General features: G+C 35.8%; 1 protein-coding gene across 10 annotated transcripts in view; it reads left to right on the forward strand.

Annotated features, from left to right (window-relative positions):
* The window catches only part of SPEF2 (sperm flagellar 2), a 246864-nt gene that overhangs the window by 101125 nt on the left and 123144 nt on the right, over positions 1-22595 (forward strand). For 9 of the 10 annotated variants that reach the window (XR_005210938.1, XM_037799097.1, XM_037799104.1 and 6 more), the window contains 5 exons: positions 1915-2171; positions 5221-5329; positions 6369-6526; positions 9370-9519; positions 12865-12939. Coding sequence is in view for 9 of the 10 variants with exons in the window: in XM_037799097.1 (XP_037655025.1) it covers positions 1915-2171; positions 5221-5329; positions 6369-6526; positions 9370-9519; positions 12865-12939 (749 nt within the window). In the remaining variant the exon portion in view is untranslated. The remainder of the gene's footprint in view (positions 1-1914; positions 2172-5220; positions 5330-6368; positions 6527-9369; positions 9520-12864; positions 12940-22595) is intronic. The other variant, XM_037799101.1, reaches the window with a different exon arrangement.

The following is a 22595-nucleotide window of genomic DNA, read 5'->3' on the forward strand; positions in this document are numbered from 1 at the left end:
TTAAAAGACCACAATAAAGATTTAAATTGCTTCTCATTTATGATGTATCTTAGACCGGTTGCTCATTGAATGCAATCTTCTGAAATCAGGCCACAGAGCTGCTTCCCTTAGAGCTGGAAGGGACCTTATTCTAGTAACTTTATTCTAGGACTTTATTCTTGGACTTTATTCTTGTAACCTAAGATTTCTCAGAAGTGGCTTAAAGCACTGTTTTAGCCATAGAATTTCTCCTCAAAAGAATTGTATATGAAAAGCATTTTATATGTATATTATATATATATATATATAATATATATATAACAGATCTTATATGTATATATATAATATATATATAACAGATCTTAGTTTTGATTTCAGGAAAAGTGGTGTGTCCAGAGTCCCATCCTCAAAACTCTGTTTTAAGCCCCACCCCACACACACACCATTCACATTGCCCCTGAGCATTTCCAGGGGACTGTCATCAGTTTGAAATAAGTCCTTTGTTTTATCTAGCCCAACTCCATCATTTTTCAGTGAGAAAATAAAGTTACGTGGCAGCTCAGTGAATGCTCCAACTTACATACCTGCTTAGTGGCACAACCGAAGCCAAAGCCCAGGTCTCTGACTCCCAGTCTGGTGTGCTCACTGTAAAGCTCAGCTTCCCCCCGAGACTGTAGGTGGGGAAGAGGTCAGCCAGACCTGACCAAGTACTCCAGAAATGTGTACTCCGTCTTAGGCTAGGGAGTCAACTAATCCATTTTATACAGAATACTTTACCAAGTTCTGGACAAGTTATAAAAAGGAAAATATGATCTTTTTGTTCTTTATAAGCGAATAAGGAAAATATAGGCAGTGGACTGAAGGCAACTTGATGCAATGGAAAGATCACTGGATTTGGAGTCATTTGCCAGTGTTGTGACTTTGAACAAGTAACATAACATCTCTGAACTTCAAGTTCTTCTAAAATGAGAGAAATAACCTACCCCTGCCTTCCTTACCACACTTCAGAAGAACCTCATGCAGCACCAAAGCAAATGTTTAAACCTTTTGCAGAGGGATCCCATTGTTTAATATGACTTCTAACAGAGAAAGAAATGAAATCATAACTCTTAAATGACAAAAATCTCAAGTTTGCATATTTTAAGGATTTAGATGATCAAAGTGAGTTTATGACATTTTCATGTTTTAAAATTTTAAGAGGTAAATAATAATTCTTGGAGCACCCGTTCTCTGTAAAGGACACTGTGCTGAGTGCAAAAGCCCAGGAAGTGGTCCTTACCCATTTAGCAACTTATAACCTAATTGAGATAAAGAAGACTCACTTGAATTCTTGAAAGTCCAGAAATATAATAATCATCAATTGTATGGTAGAGAGAAAGGGAGTCAGAGGAATTCAGATTAGTCTGGTATGACCCCAGGCTGGATGGAGGTAGGGCAGTAAGAACTCTCAACTTCCACAATATGTATCCACTATGTGTTATGGACAGTGCTGCTTTTTTAAATGCATCATCTCAGTTCATTCTCACAACTTCCCTTTTTTTTTCCTGTTGTGTCAGTGAGAAAACTGAAAAACCTAAGAACAAAAGCAGTAAAATGCAATGCATTTTCATGTTAACAGTGAAGTAGATCAGTTGGTTTGAAGCAAATGGTTCAAAATTGTGAGAGATAAGAAATTGTGAAGAAGTTGTGGCCAGTTAGTTTAAATGACATGTTAACACTCTGGAATAGAGTTGGCGGGCAGAAAACGCACCAAAGGATTTTAAGCAGAAGAGTGATTACATTGAATTAGTAAACCTAATCTTTTAGCTATAAATTAATAATATTCATGAACTGGGAAGTTTTATGGAATTAAAAGAAAAAACAAAATTTATTTTTATTATTGTTTGCAAAGTGATTGTGCCTATCAAAGTAATGATTTGTTCTTTCTCAATTTAGTCAGGTACCTGTTGATCAAGGCTGGATCCTTGATGGTTTTCCAATGACATTAAACCAAGCAAAACTTCTTGAGGAAGCTCTCACAGGGTACAACAAAGATCAAGTAGAATTGGAGGCAAAGAGAACACAAATATCCACGTTGGCTGTTGATCCTACAACTTCCAAAGAAATACCCACCCCGCCTTCTGCATTTGATTTTGTCATGCTATTAGATATTTCAGATGCTTCAGCACTGAATCGCATAAATGACATCATGGGTGAGCTGGACACCTTTTTTTTTTTTTCTTACACTCTGTTATATGCAATTCAGAGCTCCTTGTTTTATTTTTCTTTGACTGAATCAGTGAATATTCTCATTTACGATTGTAAGTAGGAAAAATTCATTTCAGTCTTTCAGATAACTATCTAGCTGAGCACACTTCTATCCTGCATTCACTGTCAATGTTCAGTACTGCAGGCCAAGCCTGAAACTAACAGAGAATTCCATGCTAACTATAAACATTTCTCTGAACCCTTTCATCAACTTGGCATCTCCACTGGCATAGAGGTGCCCTTTTTGAAATCTGCATGCAAGGTGGAGCTCTTTGTAGCTGTCTAGCTCACCTTGATGGATTGCCCTAGTAAAGGACATAAGAAACATCTGTGTTGCAAGCAAGGATCTGGTAACACTCTTCCCTTGGTTATACTACATTGTGAATTAACACTGAGGAGCAGGTGGCAGGTGTAAGTTGGCTGTTCATATGGTGGGGCTGAATGTTCTTGGCTAAACTCATAAATACATGATCTATTTAACTATTTTTCATCTTTGAAATGAAAGTAATACTTTATTCTACATATTAAATACATATGGGTAAAAGCACATATTCTTAAATTCTGGCTTTGCCACTTAACTTTGGAGGTATTTGACTTTGAGAAAATTACCTCATTATTCAAAGCTTCAGTTTCACAATCTGTGTAATAGGATGCCTCCTTATATTATTATGAGGATTAAATAATTGCTAAGCATTTAGGATAGAGCCTGGTACATGATAATAAGCATGCAGGAAATACATCAGGAAAAATTGTGAAAGATTTTGAAATGAGAAGGTTACTGGATATCTTTTAATAGAGGGCTGGGTATTGTCTTTTGGACCCTTTGGGGTTATTGATCCTTTAAGGGTCTGTGCCCTTCATTGGCTTTGACTTAGCTCTTCCACAACTCAGTAAGTTGCAGGAAACTGATGGTAACGCAAATGATTCTTGTCCATAGAAATGCAAATGAATCTTGTTTTAGTTAAGATTCAATTTATTTCCACCCTGTAGAAAAACTGATCCCAATTATTATATGCTCTATAGATACTAACCAGTTTTTCATTTCATTTCATCATTGTTGTTTGTCTGTCAAAATGTCTATAATTCAAAGTCTGGTTGTAACGTCTTACTGGTTCCCTTCTCGTTTATTGAAAAGTTGAATGATGTCTTTGACATGCATTCATTTAATATTTGTATGAGAGTCATTACTTCACCTTTAAAACAAACATCCTTGAACAAATGGCAACATTTCATCATCCTGTTACTACTAATATAATACAGTAGCACTCAGAGCTAGAAGGGACCTAATTCCCACTTTTATAGATGGGAATTTAGAGGATGAGTACTTGATTTTGTCACACTTATCCTTATTTGGAATTTGACATCTTCCTTTCATTGTTTACTTAAATGAAATGACAAAACCATTAGGTATCACTTCAGCTGTTGAGAAGGTTATTTAAATTGGATGCTGTCCATCAAGTCTTCCTTCCTTCCTTTATTATGTCTTTCTTTCTTTTCTTTCTTTTCTTTAGGAAAGGGAAATACATGGAGTTAAGAGCTCAGCTGATGTTTAATCCAGGGAATTAGTCAAGTTATAAATCACAAAATTGTGTGTATTTCTTCAAAAGATGTCTACCAATAAAAGTGTAGTCTGTGAGAATTGAGATGAATAAGTTCATCTAAGATGAAGGTTTTCCAGGTTTGTGTAGTAGAAGGGCAAGAGGACAAATTGAAATTGTTGGGTCGGGAGAGGGAAGTTCAAGCTTTAATCTCTGCAATTTGGGTTTGCTAGAATATAAAGTCAGGGTAATATTGGTAAATTTGGAAAAAAAAGGTAGGAATTTAGGGACTGGTTGGCAATGAGGAGATTCTTCTGCCTATAAGGCAGTTCTAGAAGAACAAGTGTTTGTGGCAGGAATATAAGTAATTAGGGTTTCAGATATAGAACCATTCAGAGTGATCACACAATCCAGGATGTGGCCATGGGAACAGGTGTTGGAAGTGGAGAGAAGGGAAAGGGGCCAATGCATGGGTAGGTTTGAGGGAGAGAGGAATGCTTATTCATATGCTGAAGTCATGACAAATGTGACCATGAGATGGTACATGATAGCATCTCTGAGAAGGGTTCCCACAGTCTTCTTCAGTAACCCATTCTGAGGTCAGTATTCTTTGGGTTTTATAAATAACCTAAAAACATTAGTCTGTATTCTAAATCCATTTCCTTTTGTTCTATAATGACTGTGGATGGAGAGCAACTGATTGCTTTATCCTGTGAGAGTCCTTCATTTTCTTGAACACTATTAATTCACTCTTCAGTGTTCTCTTACATTCACTGAGTAATTCTAACTCCTTTTAATCTATTCAAGGCTTTCTTTCCTCTTTATTATTTTCCATTTATTCTAAGTTCATGAGTATTCTGGACTTTGTACCTAGAATAGGACTCAATCAGAGCTGTTGAGATGGGTTTCATTTTTGTTTGTTCTTTTGCATTCTCCTTTATGTCTCTTCTACAAGGAGATCATAAATTCAGGAAGCAAAGATAAATTATTTTATTTTATTGTAAAGTAATATCAGCAAATAATTATTACGTGTGTGTGTGCGTGTGTGTGTGTGTGTGTGTGTGTGTATTTGCGGACTCTGTGGCCACAACATCATATCATTCTTTAGTTTTACACCACATGTTGATTTTGCTATTTTTTTCCAAGCTCATTATTCATGATGACCTGTCATTTTTCATTCTCATCTGCTTGTAGTCGAATTTAAGATCCTCTACATTGAAACTAAAGCTCCTTTTTAAGGTTATATTTTTTCCCATTTTTCACAATTTTCAAGGAAATCTTGAATTCCAATCCCAAAACAATGACCTTTCACCATCTGTTTAACCATTTTTAAATAAGATTAGATCAAGGACAGGACAATAACTATTTGGCATTCTTGCATCAGTACATTTTAGCAGTTAGTAGCAACCTTTACTGCTTTAACAAATTATCTGACTAACGAATTTTCGTACCTTAGCTGAAGCAATTTCACAGGAAATTCCTCATGAAGCTATCAGTCAACGTGTAGCTGCTGAAAACCAAAATATGGATGAGAACCAGACTTTACGAGACCAGATACAACACAGGTTAGTTAAAACTAAATGTTCTAACTTCTTGTTTCTACCCTTTAAACAGAATGACAGCCACTTTGGAATCATCAGAACTAGAAAAAAGATATAGTTCCTATCATTCAGTCTTTTACAGGTAAAGCAAAACTTAGTAGGTTTGATGTTGACTGAAATGTTTATGTGCTAACTTTCATATTCAAAACACAAGCCATGCTACTCAAAAAAAAATTAAATCAGGCAACACTTTAATTTGTTAAAAAATTGTATCAGGCAACACTTCGCTTTATGATAACATGAACTTTAGGTCCATTGTGCAGGCCCCTAATTCAGCCTTCATTCGGAAAATACCAGTGAAGATCGCGGAATTTCATAGAGCTAGGCATCAGACTACAGGGTTTAGTTCTGAAACCACTTCTGCTTTGTTGTAATAAAGTTGTGCAACATCTTCTTGGTCATGTGCAGCTTGCCCATTGGAAAATAAAATTTAGACAAAATTAGACAATTTCATGAAACCCTGAGAAATCTAAAAATACGAAGTGAGTAAGGGAAGAGTAATTTGAGCTACATTAAGGCTGCCTACCCCAGAAGTAAGAAAAAGGTCTCAAGAATACTTTTGAGTCATGGTACTGAGTGTGAACCATCTATGCTTTTGCAACTATCTCTTCAATTTCTATCTGTAAGAGAAAAGTGACTACAATGATTGTCAGAAGGATGCTTGGTTACTCTGCTACAAGCATGGGTAGCATCAGTCTTTGACATCTGCTTACATTTTCACTTAGAGAAACTGAACTTCCACTAAAAGTTGCCTGAAATGGTGACATTTCCAAATCTTCTCCTGCTCTTTCATATTTCCCCCAAATCATGTCTTAATGACCTTAAATAATTTCTTTAGTATAAAGTGTACAACATTCCATTGTCTGTAGATTTTCTACCACTGCTTTTTCAGATTTAGTTATTTTGGCAACCTAGTTTTTCAGATAAACTATTTTTAATATCACTTCAATATTTCAATCAATAAGTAATATTCACATATAAAAATAATGTTTTTATTTTTCAGAATTATAGGCTTCTTGGACAACTGGCCTTTACTGGAGCAATGGCTTTCAGAGTCAGAAAATGTTTTGATAAAAGTCAATGCTGAAGTAGATAAAGAGTCTTTAAGCCAAAAAATAAAGGAAATTTTTATGGCTGAAATAATGAAAAAGAAGAATAAAGGTAATTACGTTTCTTTATAATTTATGTAACTAAAATGTTTGATTTTAATGAGGTCAGGAGGAAATGATAATGTGATCACAAAACTCTCTTTTACTCAGATTATACTATCTACAAGTATGTTCTACCTTTGATCTTTACTTTCTGATGCATATCTTTCTGAATAAAAAAATTTTCCTCTCTTCCTTTTAACTCAATAAAAAAACAAGAAAAATCAGATTTAATATGCAGGATGTTATAGAGAAGGGTAAAGATTTCAATGCATTAACTTTAGCATTACTGAATTCTCTTTTAGGGATAGAATTCTAGGCAATGTATTTTCCCCAAATCTACCTGCGTTGATATTAACTTATTAATTATTAATTACTTATTTATTAACCTGGTTTGGGCATTCACGTTAAACCATCCCAACCTTCTTCCTCCTTCATTCAACCAATTATAATTACCCATTAACTTTCCAGAGTAATTTTGGAACTTATAATTGAAAGGGAACTCAAGTTCATAAACTGCACATGTCAGACTTCCATTGGAATTTTGCCTTTGAGAAATGATTTAGGAAAGAAATATTTTCCTTTTGTTTATCTGTCACCCCTAATTATACTGACAACTGCAGTTTCTTGGTATAAGGAAAAGGGTCAAAGTTAACAATAGCACAAGGATTCTAACATTGCCTTGGTGGCATGCTCACCTTGTCCCCTCACTAGATTTATGTCCCAACTACCATACATATCAGTTAACTGACACCCAAACAGCCCATAGGTAAAAGCCACAATCACCAGGGCATCCAGAATCTCAGACAAGCTCCTACATCTGCAGGTCTGCTCTCCAAACCACCCATGAGAAACTTTCAGACAAAACAAAAACCAATTCACACATTATTTTAAAAGGCTTAACATATTAATTGACAGTCAGAAACTAGGCAGAGAGGAGCGAGGAAACCTCCCACAGCAATCTTACCAAAGAGTGTTGGTTGGGAAGCTCAGTTGGTTATGTTCTACTTTTTATTTCTAAAGAAATTCTGAAAAATGCTTGAAGCTACAGGTTAGAATCAGTTTGGTTTTTCTAGCTATCAAACTTGACATTTTCTTAAAAGATTTTACATTCTAATCACAAATTACATCAACAGACAACTGTCACTTATTTAAGATTTATATTCCAATCATTTAATTTATTTAACAAATATTTTATCATTAAAACAATAAACATTTACCTAGCCCAGTGCTCTGTACTAAACATCTAGTTGAAACTAAAAAATAAATAAAAGGATGAGGTACTTCTGTATATATTCTGACATGAAAAATTGCCCATAATATACTATTGAGTAAGGGAAACAGGTTAAATAATAGTATATATAAAATAATCTCATTTTTATTTTAAAAAGTATGACTGTGTATTAAATATATATGCACAGAAAAGAATCTGACAGTATAGATAATACTTGACTTAATAGGCAATATTTCTATTTATTTGTCTAAATTCTTGAACTTTTTACAATAATTGTGATTTATTTTTATAATCAGAAAAAAACTAATTTTCACTTTGAATAAATATCAAATATAATGAAGCCTTACTGGTTGCCAAATTAAAAATAATAATCTAAGGGCAAAGGGAGCATACACAAAAAGGAGTAGACATACAAGAGAACAAGTGTTCAGTGCCCATGGTAGTCAGTATAGCTGTGGGCATTTGCAGTGTGGAGAATTGGAAAGGCCTGAGGTGGTCAAGAAGATGAACTGGAACCTGAATTATGCCTTGAAGGAAGGCAAAGGGCCATAACAATAAGAGATTAAAAAAAAATTAAATAAAAATACAAGCCAACCAGCCATGCCCTGCTCCTCAAGACACTTGTACTGGTTGATTCCTCTGCCTGGAACACTCTTCCTTGGGATATCTATAGGACTCACTCCCTCACCTTCTTCATGTCTTTGTTCACATGTCGCTTCAGCAGTCCTACCCTGCTGAGCATTCTGTTTGAAACTTAAAAAGCTGCCCCCACAGCACTCCTGATCCCTCCTTACTCTGTTCTATTTCTTTACTCCATCGCACTTATCATGCCACCTTCCTATATCTTTTATAAATTCACTTCACCACCATCTTTATCGTTTGTCTCCCACCACTGGAATGCATGCTTCATCAGGTCAATGAGGTCTCTGGGTTTTCTGTTGTATCCCCAGCACCCATAACTGTGCCTAGCGCTATTGGTAGTGGTAACGGCAGCAGCAGCAGTTGTAGTACTTTTACCTTACTATTATGGCCCCCCCCCCTTGCCTTCAAAGCACAGTTCCAGTTCAATAGATACTTGTATGAATGAATGAATTGCTAACAGTTATTGAGAACTTATGTGCTATGTACTGTGATAAAGGCTTTATATATACTCACTCTTTTAACTTACTACTGTATGTTTCTTTCCCTTTCCATTTCCTCCCCATCCACAGCTCTTCTCTCACATTGCTCTTCACTTTCTCTTTAGGCTTTTTTTCATCTTATTTTTTCACTGGAAATTTTGAAATGATCCTTTATTTTCCTAGTTCTCTTTATGAGCTATTTCAAGATTATTAACTTTTATGTTTGGTGCCTCCTCCCCAGCCTTTTGTACCTGCTCCCTAAACACACATGTACACACTCACACACACCACCACCAGCAACACAAGGCAAGGGACACTATTGTCTGACTAGGCTGAGAAACCTTAAAATCACAGCTTTAAGGACTGGATGATTTCCAGAAGAGCCCTAAAATGTGAATTTGCCTTGAATCAGCAAGAGCAATTTCAGTTTTTCTTAGTTCAAATGAAATAGTAGGGGTCTAAAATCCCTAATAAAGATCCATTCTTATCATCCTTTTGAAGTTAAAGAGAAATTAGAAGAAAAGGAGGCTGAGAAAAAAGAAGCTTCCCTGACTGAGCCTCCACCTCCTCCACCTCCTCCTCCTCCTGAGCCAGAAAAAGAGAAGGAAATTCCTGCTCATAGAGAGCCTGCAAAAGGAAAACCACAATCAGGTGATTGACAGAATGATTTATAATTCTGTTTGCCCATTTCTTATTTTCACTTAGAGAGCAGTTATAAATTATAGCACCCATCCATTTACCCAGAGTAAGACTTTGAACAACTTCAGTCACAGGAAACAAAGCTATACACTCAGAAGGAAGTGGGAAAGGCCTCTTGGTAGCAAAGAAAGTGGTTGTCACATAATCCAGGTACTTGACTATACAGGATGGAACATGGAATTTCCATGTCCACATGTACTGATTAGAATAAGACCACAGATGGAAAGTGGAAAGGAACAGAGGATTATGTAACCTAGAGCAGATTGAGGGGATGGATGTCTGTTTGTTGAACTGTAGAGTTATGTTTGAGAACATCTTAATAAAATGAGAATTAGTATAGCTGGTAGTCCATATGAATAAGGGAATAAATCCACAGCATTGCCTAGAAGCTAGAATTTATATGTAAACAAATTTTCAGTGCTACATGATTATAAAAGGAAAGAAATGAGCACCTGACATCTCAGTAAGATATTTATGGATTTATAGATAAAGAGACTGACTATATTGAGAATATTTTTTAGCTTAGGTTCTTTCTAGATCCTTAACCACTAAGAACCATGAGCCTAACATTAAGTGGTAGAAAATGAATAGATTTGCTTGACAAAGGTAAAGTGCTCAATTGTTGTAATAAATGATTTTGATAGAATATCAGTATCAGTTTGACACTGTATATATGAAACAAACGTGTCTCTTGTTTCTGGTTTTCACTTTATAAGTGGCTGGCTGTGCAGTTACACCAGTCTATCTAGATATTCTTGATATTGTGTCATGGCTGAATTTCTAAACTCCATAATCTTTCTGCTTCATGGAGATTTAAGATAAGTCTCAATTTTTAAATTCCATGATTTTTTTGCCCCATCAGAATCTGAGCCGGGTCTCAATTTTTCAAAACATTACATTTATTTATATTAAACAAATAAATTTGATGTATTTAGTGATGTATATTGCTTGAGTAAAATGGGGCTTAGCAAGGGCAAAATACACAAACCCCAAAAAATGTTTTCATCATATGAACAATAAAACAAAAAGCCGTGAATTAAATACATACCCTTTTTCCACTACCTCATTGGAAATTAAAAACAATTTTAGAGGTCTTGAAGAAAGATGGGAATCTGTAAAATGCCACTTAGTACTGGGACACAGAGTTTTCACGGAGGCTGTATTGTCCAATACAGGCCTTTAACTTATGGCCGTGGCTCTACCCCACACCTCCTAGACTTGCTCACAAAAAGGAGTATCTATTTATTGTAACCATTCCCTGAAACCAATTTCTAGTTGTTGCTGTTTATGACATACTTCCAGTCTTCAAGCTTCTGAAGTTTGTTTGCCATTTTAAAATTGTATTCTTGAATACTGTGCATTGGAGGAATAATAAATCTATAATTGCTTCAAAGAGTGGTTGTCCCTGTCTCTTTTTTCCACCAAGGGCAGGACTAGTGCCTGCTCTTTGAAAATGTATAGAAGAGGTAATCCCCAGAGGCCCCATTACTGCCTTCCAGCAACATTGTGTTGTTGGGAGGAAAAGCTCAGTATGATGGGCGTCAGTGGGCAGTAGAGTCAACAGCCTTGATCCTGCAGCTCAGGGGAGCATCATTAAGTGATTCCAGGGAAAGAAGTTTGCAGCAGGTCTGTTTATTTTTATATAATTGTTTTTTAATTTTTTCAAAAGAAAAACTTGTCAGCACTTAAAGCCTATGGCTTCATTCTGAACATGTCCAACTCAAACACCCAATTTCAATCTTCTTCGGAAGTTGAGATGAAAAGAAAAGAGGAATTATTTACTAAAAAAAAAAAAAAAAAAATCAGAGTTAAAATGGGGTAAAGAGGCCTAGTATACCAAACCCTAACAGTCATTTCGTCCAAATATAGTTCAGCATTTTATAACTATCTGCTTCAAATGCACGTGGGATTAAATTTGAAAAATTCCACATTTATGTTCCATTAAAGGGTTTATTATCAAATCCACTAGCAAATGTCAATACTGAATTTAGGAAGAAAGTTCTCAGTGTGACAAAATAAAATAATACTATCTGTGCTGCGATTTAAGAATATTTTTTGCATGTGCAGAGTGCTTGCTTCACCCAGCTGAAATGGAGGGTGGGGTAGACTTGCCCACAATACTGTACAGGTTGTGTCTTAGGTATCTCTCTTCTTGCTTTCTTTTCTGTGTCACCTTGAGCTAGAATTTAAGAACTGTTTAAATATTTGGTTGTTCAGAATATTTTTTATTAATGGAACTAGGAGGTTATCTACACTTTTTGATGATTGAATTTATATCTACAAAAACAACTAATTCAAACATTTGGCTCGTATTTATTTTTTGAGTTTGCTGTTCAACCATGTGGATAGTTTAAAAGTCCCTTTATAGAGGTTAATTGCATTATTTCTATGGATTCTTGCTAGTTGAGACAGATGCTTAAATGTAAGTGATAGGTGCCAAGTATTTACACATACTCCTATCGCTTCTTAATACAAAGAATAGGTCAGATGGGATTGCTCCATCAAAGGCATTTAAATTGCCGTACTTGTCTGTCCTCCCAATGAAGGAAAAAACTAGCCCAGGACATAGGGTGGAAAATGATTGAACTTGTTTGATGAATAATGAGGGATATAGCAAATTTTTGTCAAGGAACCAATTTGTTATTTGGAACATTTTTTTGACCTCCAGATAATCCATTTCCCATTTTTTCTCTTTCAATATAGTTTTGAACTAGATTCCAGGGAATCCAAGATGAATATACTCAAACCATCCTTTGCATTACAAGTTACAATCAGTGCAAATTAAAATAGATAAGTCACAAGGCTTCCAAGTGTGGTCAAGAGAAGTTAAAAGAGCCACCGTATCAAAACAAATGTGGTTAAGCCTTCTTCAAAGTATTGTGACACCATTCCCATTGCACATCCAATTGTCCTACAACATAAGGACTATTCAGTTGAAATAGATCCCAAATAGAGCCATATGCTTCAAAATGGACTTGTGACTAAATATGAAAAACTCCACAGCTATGCTCCATTAAACTTTATGAGCAAATCCACTACCAAATGTTAACATTAAACGTAGAACTAAACTTCTTAGTGTGACTAAACAGTACAGTACAATCAGAGCTCCCACTCAAGAAGTTTCAATTCATCCTGTGTCTTCAGATTAATTTTAACTTGCAGTAAAGTCCTGAACCATATCATGTTATACACAAATGTAACTATTTGTGAGAAGTAATATTATATTGCTTACAAATCATATAGCCTAGGGTACTGAAGAAAATCATAAATGATATTTGCATGTTGAATTTTGTTTAGAGTCCTCACACGGTAAGCAAGAATCTCTCCACGAAGGAAAAGGGAAGAAAAGTGAAACTTCACTCAAAAGAAAAGGTACAGCAGATAAAGATGCGATTAAATATAATTCTGCATTTTATCTCAGTGAAAACAGATTTTTATTGCAGTATTCAATGAATACTTCTCTCAAGCGTTTGTAAATCATAACCCCTTGTCAAAGGATATAAACTCAAACTTTTGATTGCTTGGCTCCTCACAAAAGCCCTAATGAGAAAAGTGGTGTTTATGGGAAATAATTTAGAGTATCTGCAGAACGACCATTCACTTTAGATATTATAGGTCTTATCCTTGGGCTAAGCTGTACCATCAGACAGCTGCATACTGGAGTGTATTTTTCTTGGGCCCCCATGGAATTTCTTACACTGATAAGCATTTTGGTATAAGGTTCTCAAATTCCTCCACAATTTAACATAGCAGTGGAAGTGAAACAACACCAAGTTATTATCAGTATAATGAAAGTAATATGCCCACCACATCATACAATGATGGTTACATGTAATCGCAGATGAGAAATTTCATTTAGAATCAAGGGACAGAAAATCTTTCTTTCTCTGAGGGATTAGAGCATGAGCATCTCTAAATGATCATATTTCCCTTTCTGTTTTGCTTGAAAATTTAGAACCAAATCTGTGGCTCAGAGTGTCTGTGCAAGGACCTATGACCTCAATATCTGCCTTCTAACTCCTTTTCTGGTTTTGACTGTCTAGTTAAATGTATATTTTTCCTGACCCTGGTTTAGTTTGTGATATATAAATATATGAAATATATATATATATAACATATTTATATTTTAACTATTTCTTTGAAATGAGAAAGATATATTTTTAAAATAATTGATAGGTGGTAGAAGAAAATCCAAGGCTATATCATTCTCATTTTATTAATTGTTATGTTTATGTTGAAACTGCTATAGCAACTAATTAATTAAAAATTGACATACAATTATGGATACATACAGCTGACTTCTTCCAGAGTGCATTTAAATCATGCTTTCCATGAAGGGTGTTCCTGTTTAACTTTTCATCCCAAATTACCAACGCACTTGCAGCACAAGAGTGTGCAATGTTCACAAAATTATGTGCAGAAAGATCTCTTTATTTTGGCATTTAAAGATATAAATCATGATTCTCAAAGGGACTTTCACCCTATCCTTCCCCTCCAAATATATGACATGAGCCTACAGAACCAGAGCCATTTGGTGAGTTAACACTGAGATAAGGAAAATTTAGGTAAAAATTTAAGGACTACAACCAATGCTGAGCTCTACCTGTTTACTAATATGAGATTAATGTTTGTGATTTACATTATTCATCTCTTGCTTTCTTACTTTGATCAACAAAGCAAATGGAGGATCATCATAGACTCATCAAAAATAGACATTAAATACACATGTATTTTATGTGCCAAATCATCATTAGGCATATTAATGTACACTCTAAGAACTTCCTTAGTTAAAAACAGTCTCCAGAAAAATCACCAGTAAACACACAAGTTAAATAAGTAATATATATATATGTATATGTATGTATGTATATATTTTATATACTAGAGCCATACAGTTAGCTCAGTTCAACTCCAAGAACTTTCAAAAGTTTTTTTTTCTATTATTTTAATGAAATATTGTTGTGTAAAATACTATTTGAAACAGGCAAACTCAATCAAGTTTTAGAAGTCTTTTACAAAGAAATGCTGTTGCTTTGGCATTCATAACAAGATTTTCTTCATTATGAGGAAGTTACATGATTTTAGTTCTTAATATTTGAAAATAACTATTGGGGATAAATATCATTAAGTGGTGATCTGTGGATACATCCGAAAACATAAATGTTTATCTCACAGGCAATTTAATAGTAATTATATTTCAAGCATCTCTTATGGTTTGAGGAACTTCTCCTTTCTCCTTTCTTAAGATCTCAGTATTTCCTGCTGCTGACATCTTTAACTCATTCATCTTCCTCTCTGCATGTTAGATCAAACCCTGCCCTCCACGTCCCACCAAAACCTTGACTCTGTGATGCCATTTGTGAATGTACTTATGGTGTTGTTAAAGCATTTCTTATTCTTTTCAACCTATGTGCCACTGTCCCATTGTATTCCTTCATAAAACAATGCCTTTTCTACCCTACAGCCTAAGAGATGTTAATTATGGACTAAATGAAGAAAGTTTTACATAATCAACTCAGTTCAGAAAATGCCTAGTTTCATCAAGTTAAAACTTTTAATTACAGGATTTTTATGTGTCAACATGTATCTCCAAGGGAATAGGAGAGACAATCTGTAATATTCCAAAACATTTTGGCTACAGAAGTCTCTTTTTGAGGAGTATCTGTTGGCACTAGAGTTCTGTGGAACAAACACTTGAAAATAATATCCTTAGTTCTGCTGGCCTACCCCATGTCCCATGTGTCAGTGTTAACACTGCTTCAGTACTTCTGACTTGATTTATAGGTTAAATTATTGTAGTTGCTACCAGGCCATTTAACAGTCAATTTAATTGGAAAGGCATGAGAAAACAGAGCAAGAAGATAAAATTAAAATGAGGTTGAAATAACCAGATGCAGCTACTAAAGTAGAAATTCTTAAAATGTGTTCCCCAGCCCAACTGCAATGGCATCGCCTGGAAACTTAGAGATGCTGATACTCAGTCCCCACCCCAGATCTACTGTATCTGAAATCCTGGGAAAGGCACCCAGAAATCTGTCTTATCTAGCTCTCCAGGTGATACTGATGCACACTAAAGTTTGAGGAGGACTATACTAGAGCAAGGCTTTTCATGTAGCCATTAGAGTATCAGGAACATTCAGTGATTTCTAATGTATTATTTATAATACACCCCCTTCCCCAAAATATTTTATTTGAATTACAACAAAAAGATGTATATAGTAATGCTGTCGAAATAGAAATAAAAATCCAAAGCCCTGAAATGAGGGAGTTTGTATGCCTAGCTCATGGACACCCTACTTATTATAATGGCTTATTAAATAAACTCAGGCCAAGAAGGAAATAGGATGAGTTACTTCATTCACATTCCCAGACAGGAGATATACCAATTATACTAGAAAAAATAACAAGCTTTCCTTGGATTAATTTCTAAAATACATTTTTATCACTTAGCATCTTAAATAGAGGACATTTTGTGGTATAATATACAAAGTCTTAACAGGTTTTATAGCAAATGCAAAACATACTCAGTTTCATCTGAGGGGTGAGGCCAAACATCCAAAATTTGATGATTATTTTATGATCATGGTCCAGGTAGCAAAATTCCACAAAAATCTTTTATAATACAGTTCATGATCATAATACTAAACTACTATTAGTAGTGCCAGACACCATACAAGATAATTTACATATATAATCTCTTTAAATCCTCATAACCACCTATGAAAGTAGAAATTACCATTTTTTCACTTCAAGAATGAGGAAATTGAGAGTCAAAATAAATAAGGGGATGTTTTGTTAGGAACTGTTAACCTATTAGAAAGGAGAGTTAGAGCCTCTTAACTCTGTGGTTAATGTAATTACACTCCTGTATTACTTTGCAACATTAAATTGCTCATAGCTTCTCTGGAGTTTGCCTCAATACTGTCACCATAGGTTAAATGAATTGAATAATACTATTATGTTCTTTTTTATGCAATTTTATTGAGATATATTCACATACCATACAGTCACCCAAAGTATTAAATCAGTTTTTCATAGTATCATCACATAGTTGTGCATTCATCACCACAATCAATTTTTTGAACAATTTCATTAATGCAAAAAATAAGAATAAGAATAAAAATGAAAATAAAAAAGAACACCCAAAACATCTCCTACTACTTTTCTCCTTATAATTCATTTACTTTTTGTCCCCATTTTTTCTACTCATTTGTCCATATATGAGATAAAGGGAGTGTGAGCCACAAGGTTTTCACAATCACACAGTCACACCATATAAGCTATTCTAGTACACTAAAAACTAAAAAGGGATATCTATATAATGCATAAGAATAACCTCCAGGATGACCTCCTGACTCCATCTCTCAGCCACTGAAAATTTATTTTTGTTTAATTTTTTCCCCCTTTTGGTCAGGAAGGCTTTCTCAATCCCATGATGCCAGATCCTGGCTCATCCCTGAGAGTCATGTCCTACATTGCCAGAGAAATTTACACCCCTGGGAGTCATGTCCCATGTAGTGGGTAGGGCAGTGAGTTTACCAGCTGAGTGGGCTTAGAGAGAGGCCACATCTGAGCAACAAAAGAGGTTCTCTGGGGGTGACTCTTAGACACCATTCTAAGTAGGTTTAGCCTCTCCTTTGCAGTAACAAGCTTCATAAGGGCAAGCCCAAGATCAAGGACTTGGCCTAGTACAATGATAGTCTCCAATGATTGGAAGATTATCAAGAATTCCCCAGGTGAGGAAGTTTAAAGTTTCCACATTTTCCCACAGGCTCTCAAGGGGGCTTTGCAAATACTTTTTATTCTCTGCCCAAATTACTCTGAGATGTATCAGAGTTTCATGCTAACCTGTACAAACCAACCAGCTCTCACCCCATACTCAAGTTTCCATATAATTATGGTGTTTGAATAAATTGACCATACAAGTTAAATTATATAGCATGCTACAGAAAGTATAGATTTTGTATCAAATAAACATCTTTTTTTTTGATCTCACACAGAAGTTGAGGATTTAAAACAGTTAAAATCATCCTTTGCCCTTTAGTCTGGCTTACCTTAGATCTAATCAAGTCCATTTCGTTCATATCTCTAATTGAAGTCTGAGCTCTTTTTCAGCATTTTTAACATTTGCTCTATGGGGTAATACTGACATTCATAGCTGCTGAACTCTGGCTCTGAGTCTCAGGTGTCACACTGATAGCCAAAATTATGGGGACTGACCAGCTCAGCATCTCAGAATTTAGAGATAACCATTACCACTCATGAATAGGTATGACTGCTGTAAGAGCTTACAGTCTAGCAACTCTTACCATAAGCCTTCCCCTGATAACCTATGCTCTCGGATTCAGTTCTCAGAGTTTGCACATCATAGTTAGTCCATGTTAGTGAGGTGTAATAATGTTTATCTTTTCGATTCTGGCTTATTTCACACAACATACTGTCCTCAAGGTCCATTCACGTAGGTGCATACCTCACAACTTCATTTCTTCTTGCCGCCACTTGATATTCCATGATTTGTATACACCACAGTTCACTATTTGTTTTATCAGTTGACGTACCCTTAGGCTACCTCCATCCACTGCGAATTGTGAATATGGCTGCTGTAAACACCAGTGTGCAATGTCCACTCATGTACTGATCTCAGTTCTTCCAAGTATATACCCAATAACAGAGTTGCAAGACCATATGGCAACCATATAGTTTGCTTCCTATGGAACCACCACACTGCCCTCCAGCTGGCTGTGCCATTCTACTTCCCTGCCAACAGGGAATAGGTACATCCCTCTCTCCACATTTTCTCCGCACTTGTATCCCTCTGTTTATTTTTATAATAGTTTTATTAACACACCATACAATCCACCCTAAGTAAACAATCAGTGATTCCCACTATAATCACAGAATTATGCATTCACTACCACAATCTATATGAGGACATTTCCATCTCTTCTCCAAAGAAAGAGGAAAAGGAGAAAAAAATCAAGAATGAAAATATGAAAGATAGAAGAAAAATAAAAATAAAATACAATGAATAGGTCAGACAACATCACCACCACCAAGAATCCCATATCACGCCCTTATATCCCCCTCTTACAGACATTTAGCTTTGATATATTGCCTTTGTTACAATTAATGGGAGCATCTTACAATGTCACCATTAACTACAGACTCTAGTTTGCATTGATTGTATTTTTCCCCTATAACATCCAATTCTCAACACCTTGCATTGTTGATATTTGTTTGTTCTCCCTCATTTAAAACCATTCTTATATTTGTACATTTAATCTGCATCATTGACCACTTTAGGTTTTGCTAAGTTGTACAACCCAGTCTTTATCTTCTGTCTTTCCTTCTGGTGTCATACCTGCCCTTAACCTTCCTCTTTCAACCATACTCACACTCAACTTTTTTCAGAATACTTACAATATTATGTTACCATCACACACTATTATGCTGTCCATTCCATATCTGTATCTATACAATCAATCCTTTTGAACCTTCTGTATTCCTTCAGCATCAAATGCCCAATCTCCAACCTCTTTCTATCTTCTGATAACCTGTGTTCTCAATTCTCAGATTTAATTCATCAATGTTAGTCCATATTAGTGAGACCATACAGTATCTGTCCTTTTGTTTCTGGCTAATTTCACTCAATGTAATGTCTACTGTCTTCCATTTTGTCTTTTGGATTTTATATGTCATATCTTACTTTATTTTTAATTTTTCCCTCTCTGTCTTTTTACCCCTTCTGATAGTCTTCATTTCTATGCTCTTCTCCAAACCTCTTTCTCCTGTCTTTTCCTACTGCCTGTATTGCTCCCTTTAGTATTTCTTGTAGAGCAGGTATCTTGTTTGCAGACTCTCTCAGTGTCTGTTTGTCTGAAAGTATTTTAAACTCTCATTTATTTTTTAAATATAAAAGTCTTTTTATTCCATCTTTTTGAAACTAGACAGGAATGAAGTTTGGCATATACTTCACTTTTAAATGAAAGTAAATAGTATTTTTTGTTTGTTTGCTTTTTATTTTTTTTTTAATTGAGATTGTTCAGATACCATACAACTATCCAAAGATCCAAAGTGTACAATCAGTTGCCATGACACCTCTATACAGCTGTGCATCCATCAACACAATTTTTTTTTCAATTTTTAGCACATTTTCACTATTCCAGAAAAGAAAGACAAAAAAAAAAGGAAACTCAGATCCTCCCATACCCCTAACCACACCCCCCTCCATTATTGGTGTAGTACATTTGTTACTGTTGATGGAAGAATGTTAAAATACTACTAACTATAGTATATAGCTTGCAATAGGTATATATTTTTTCCCTATATGCCTCCCCATTATTAACTTCTAGTGATAGTGACATACATTTGTTCTAGTTCGTAAGAGAGATTTCTAATATTTGTATAGTTAATCACGGACATTGTCCACCACTAGATTCACTGTTTTATACATTCCCATTTTTTAACCTCCAGCTTTCCTTCTGGTGATGTGTATGACTCTGAGCTTCCCCTTTCCACCACCTTCACACACCTTTCAGCACTGTTAGTTATTCTCATAACATGCTACCATCACCCCTGTCCATTTCCAAACATCTAAGTTCACCCTAGTTGAACATTCTGCTCATAATAAGCAACCGCTTCCCATTCTTTAGCCTCATTCTATATCTTGGTAACTTATATGTCTATGAGTTTACATATTATAATTAGTTCATATCAGTGAGACCCTGCAATATTTGTCCTTATGTGTCTGACTTATTTCACTCAATATAGTGCCCTCAAGTTTTCATCAACCCATTTTTTTAAGAAGGTTTTGTTCACACACCATACATTCCATCCTAAGTAAACAATCGATGGTTCCCTGTATAGTCACGTATTTATGTGTTCAGCACCATCACCACAGTCTATATAAGGACATCTCCATTTCTTCCACAAAGATGAAGGAAGAGTCAAAGAAGACAGAGAGGCAAAAGAAAAAGAAAAGAGAAAGAGAGAAAAACAGACAAACAAATAAAAAAAAAAAAAACTTGATAGCTGGAAAGCAACACAAGGAAAGACAACATTAACCTAAAGTAGAATAAAGAGTCAGACAACATCACCAATGCCAGGAGTTCCATACCCTTCCCCACTTCCCCATCTCCCCATAAGCATTTAGCTTTGGTATGTTGCCTTTGTTACATTAAAGGAAGCATAATACAATGTTTCTGTTAATTCTAGCCTCTAGTTTGCGTTTATTGTATTTTCCCCTCAATCCCACCCTATCTTTAACTACTTGCAATGTAGACATTTGTTCTACCTCATGTCAAAACATATTTGTACCTTTTATTACAATCGATGAGCACCCTCGGTTTCCCTGAGTTTCACAGTCCCAGTCTTTATCGTTCTTCTTTTGTTCTGGTGTCCCACATGGTCCCAGCCTTCCTCTTTCAACCATATTCACAGTCATCTTTGTTCAGTGCACATACATTGCTGTGCTACTATCTCCCAAAATTGTTTTCCAGACCTCTCACTCCTGTCTTTTCCTTTCTGTCTGCATTGCTTCCTTTAGTATTTCCTGTAGAGCAGGTATCTTGTTCACAAACTTTGTCATTGTCTGTTTGTCAGAGAATATTTTAAGCTCTCCCTCATATCTGAAGGATAGTTTTGCCAGATATAAGATTCTTGGTTGGTGGTTTTTCTCTTTCAGTATCTTAAATATATAACCCCACTTCCTTCTTGCCTCCATGGTTTCTATTGAGAAATCCACACATAGTCTTATCAAGCTTCCTTTGTATGTATGTGATAGATCGCTTTTCTCTTGCTGCTTTCAGGATTTACTCTTTATCTTTGATATTTGATAATCTGAATATTAAGTGCCTTGGCATAGGGCTATTCAGATCTATTCTGTTTGGGGTATGCTGCACTTCTTGGATCCGTAATTTTATGTCTTTCATAAGAGATGGGAAATTTTTATTGATTGTTTCCTCTGTTATTGCTTCTGCCCTTTTCCCTTCTCTTCTCCTTCTGGGACAGCAATGACACATAAATTCTTGCTTTTCATTTTGTCTTTAAGTTCCCGGAGACGTTGCTTGTATTTTTCCATTCTTTATCTGTTCTTTTGTGTATAGGCTTTCAGGTGCCTTGTTCTCCAGTTCTTGCATATTTTCTTCTGCCTCTTGAGAACTGCTATTATATGTTTCCAGTGTGTCTTTCATCTCGTGTTGTGCCTTTCATTTCCATAGATTCTGCCAGTTGGTTTTTCGAACTTTCAATTTCTACCTTATGTATCTCCTGTGTTTTCATTAAATGGTTCAGCTCGTTCACAATATCTTCCCTAAACTTTTTTAATTGACTTATTATTAGTTGTTTCAATTCCTGTATCACAGTTGAAGTGTAAGTTTGTTTCTTTGACTGGACCATAACTTCATTTTTCTTAGTGTAGGTTGTAGTTTTCTGTTGTCTAGGCATGGTTTCCTTGGTTACGCCAATCAGGTTTTCCCAGACCAGAATGGGGTCACGTCCCAGAATGAAGAAATATTCAGTAGCTGGTTTCCTGAGGATGTGTCTTAGAAAATTGGTACACCCTGTGATGCCTCAGGTCACCGTGCTTTTCTGCCCAGCAGGTGGCACCTGTTAGCCTGTTATTCTTGACTGGTGAAGGGAGGGGTGGCTGTTTTCCCCCAGGCTCTGGGGTCTGATTCTGAATGTAAGGCAGGTAGTAGAGCTGCCCCACCCCCTTTCCTCTTAGAGAAGATAGACCCCTAGGAGGAGGTCATTAGCATTTCAATGGTCTCTCTCTGCCTGTGCTATCTCCTCCACCCAGTCACAGCACTGGGAACTGAAAATGACTGAGGCTTTTTCCACTGAGCCAAAAAAGAACAGAAAGTCCCTTTCAGACCTAGGCGAGGTGACCCTCCAGCTCTCCAAGGTCAGTCATCACCCAAAGCCTCTGTCTGCTTGTCGGGGATTCTTACCTCATAGTGAGCAGTTCACACTTGCTAATTAAAACCCCAGTTGGAGCTCAGCTGAGCTATATTCACTTGCTGGGAGAG

Source organism: Choloepus didactylus, chromosome 11 (genome assembly GCF_015220235.1).
Source record: "Choloepus didactylus isolate mChoDid1 chromosome 11, mChoDid1.pri, whole genome shotgun sequence".
Classification (NCBI taxonomy): Eukaryota; Metazoa; Chordata; class Mammalia; order Pilosa; family Megalonychidae; genus Choloepus; species Choloepus didactylus.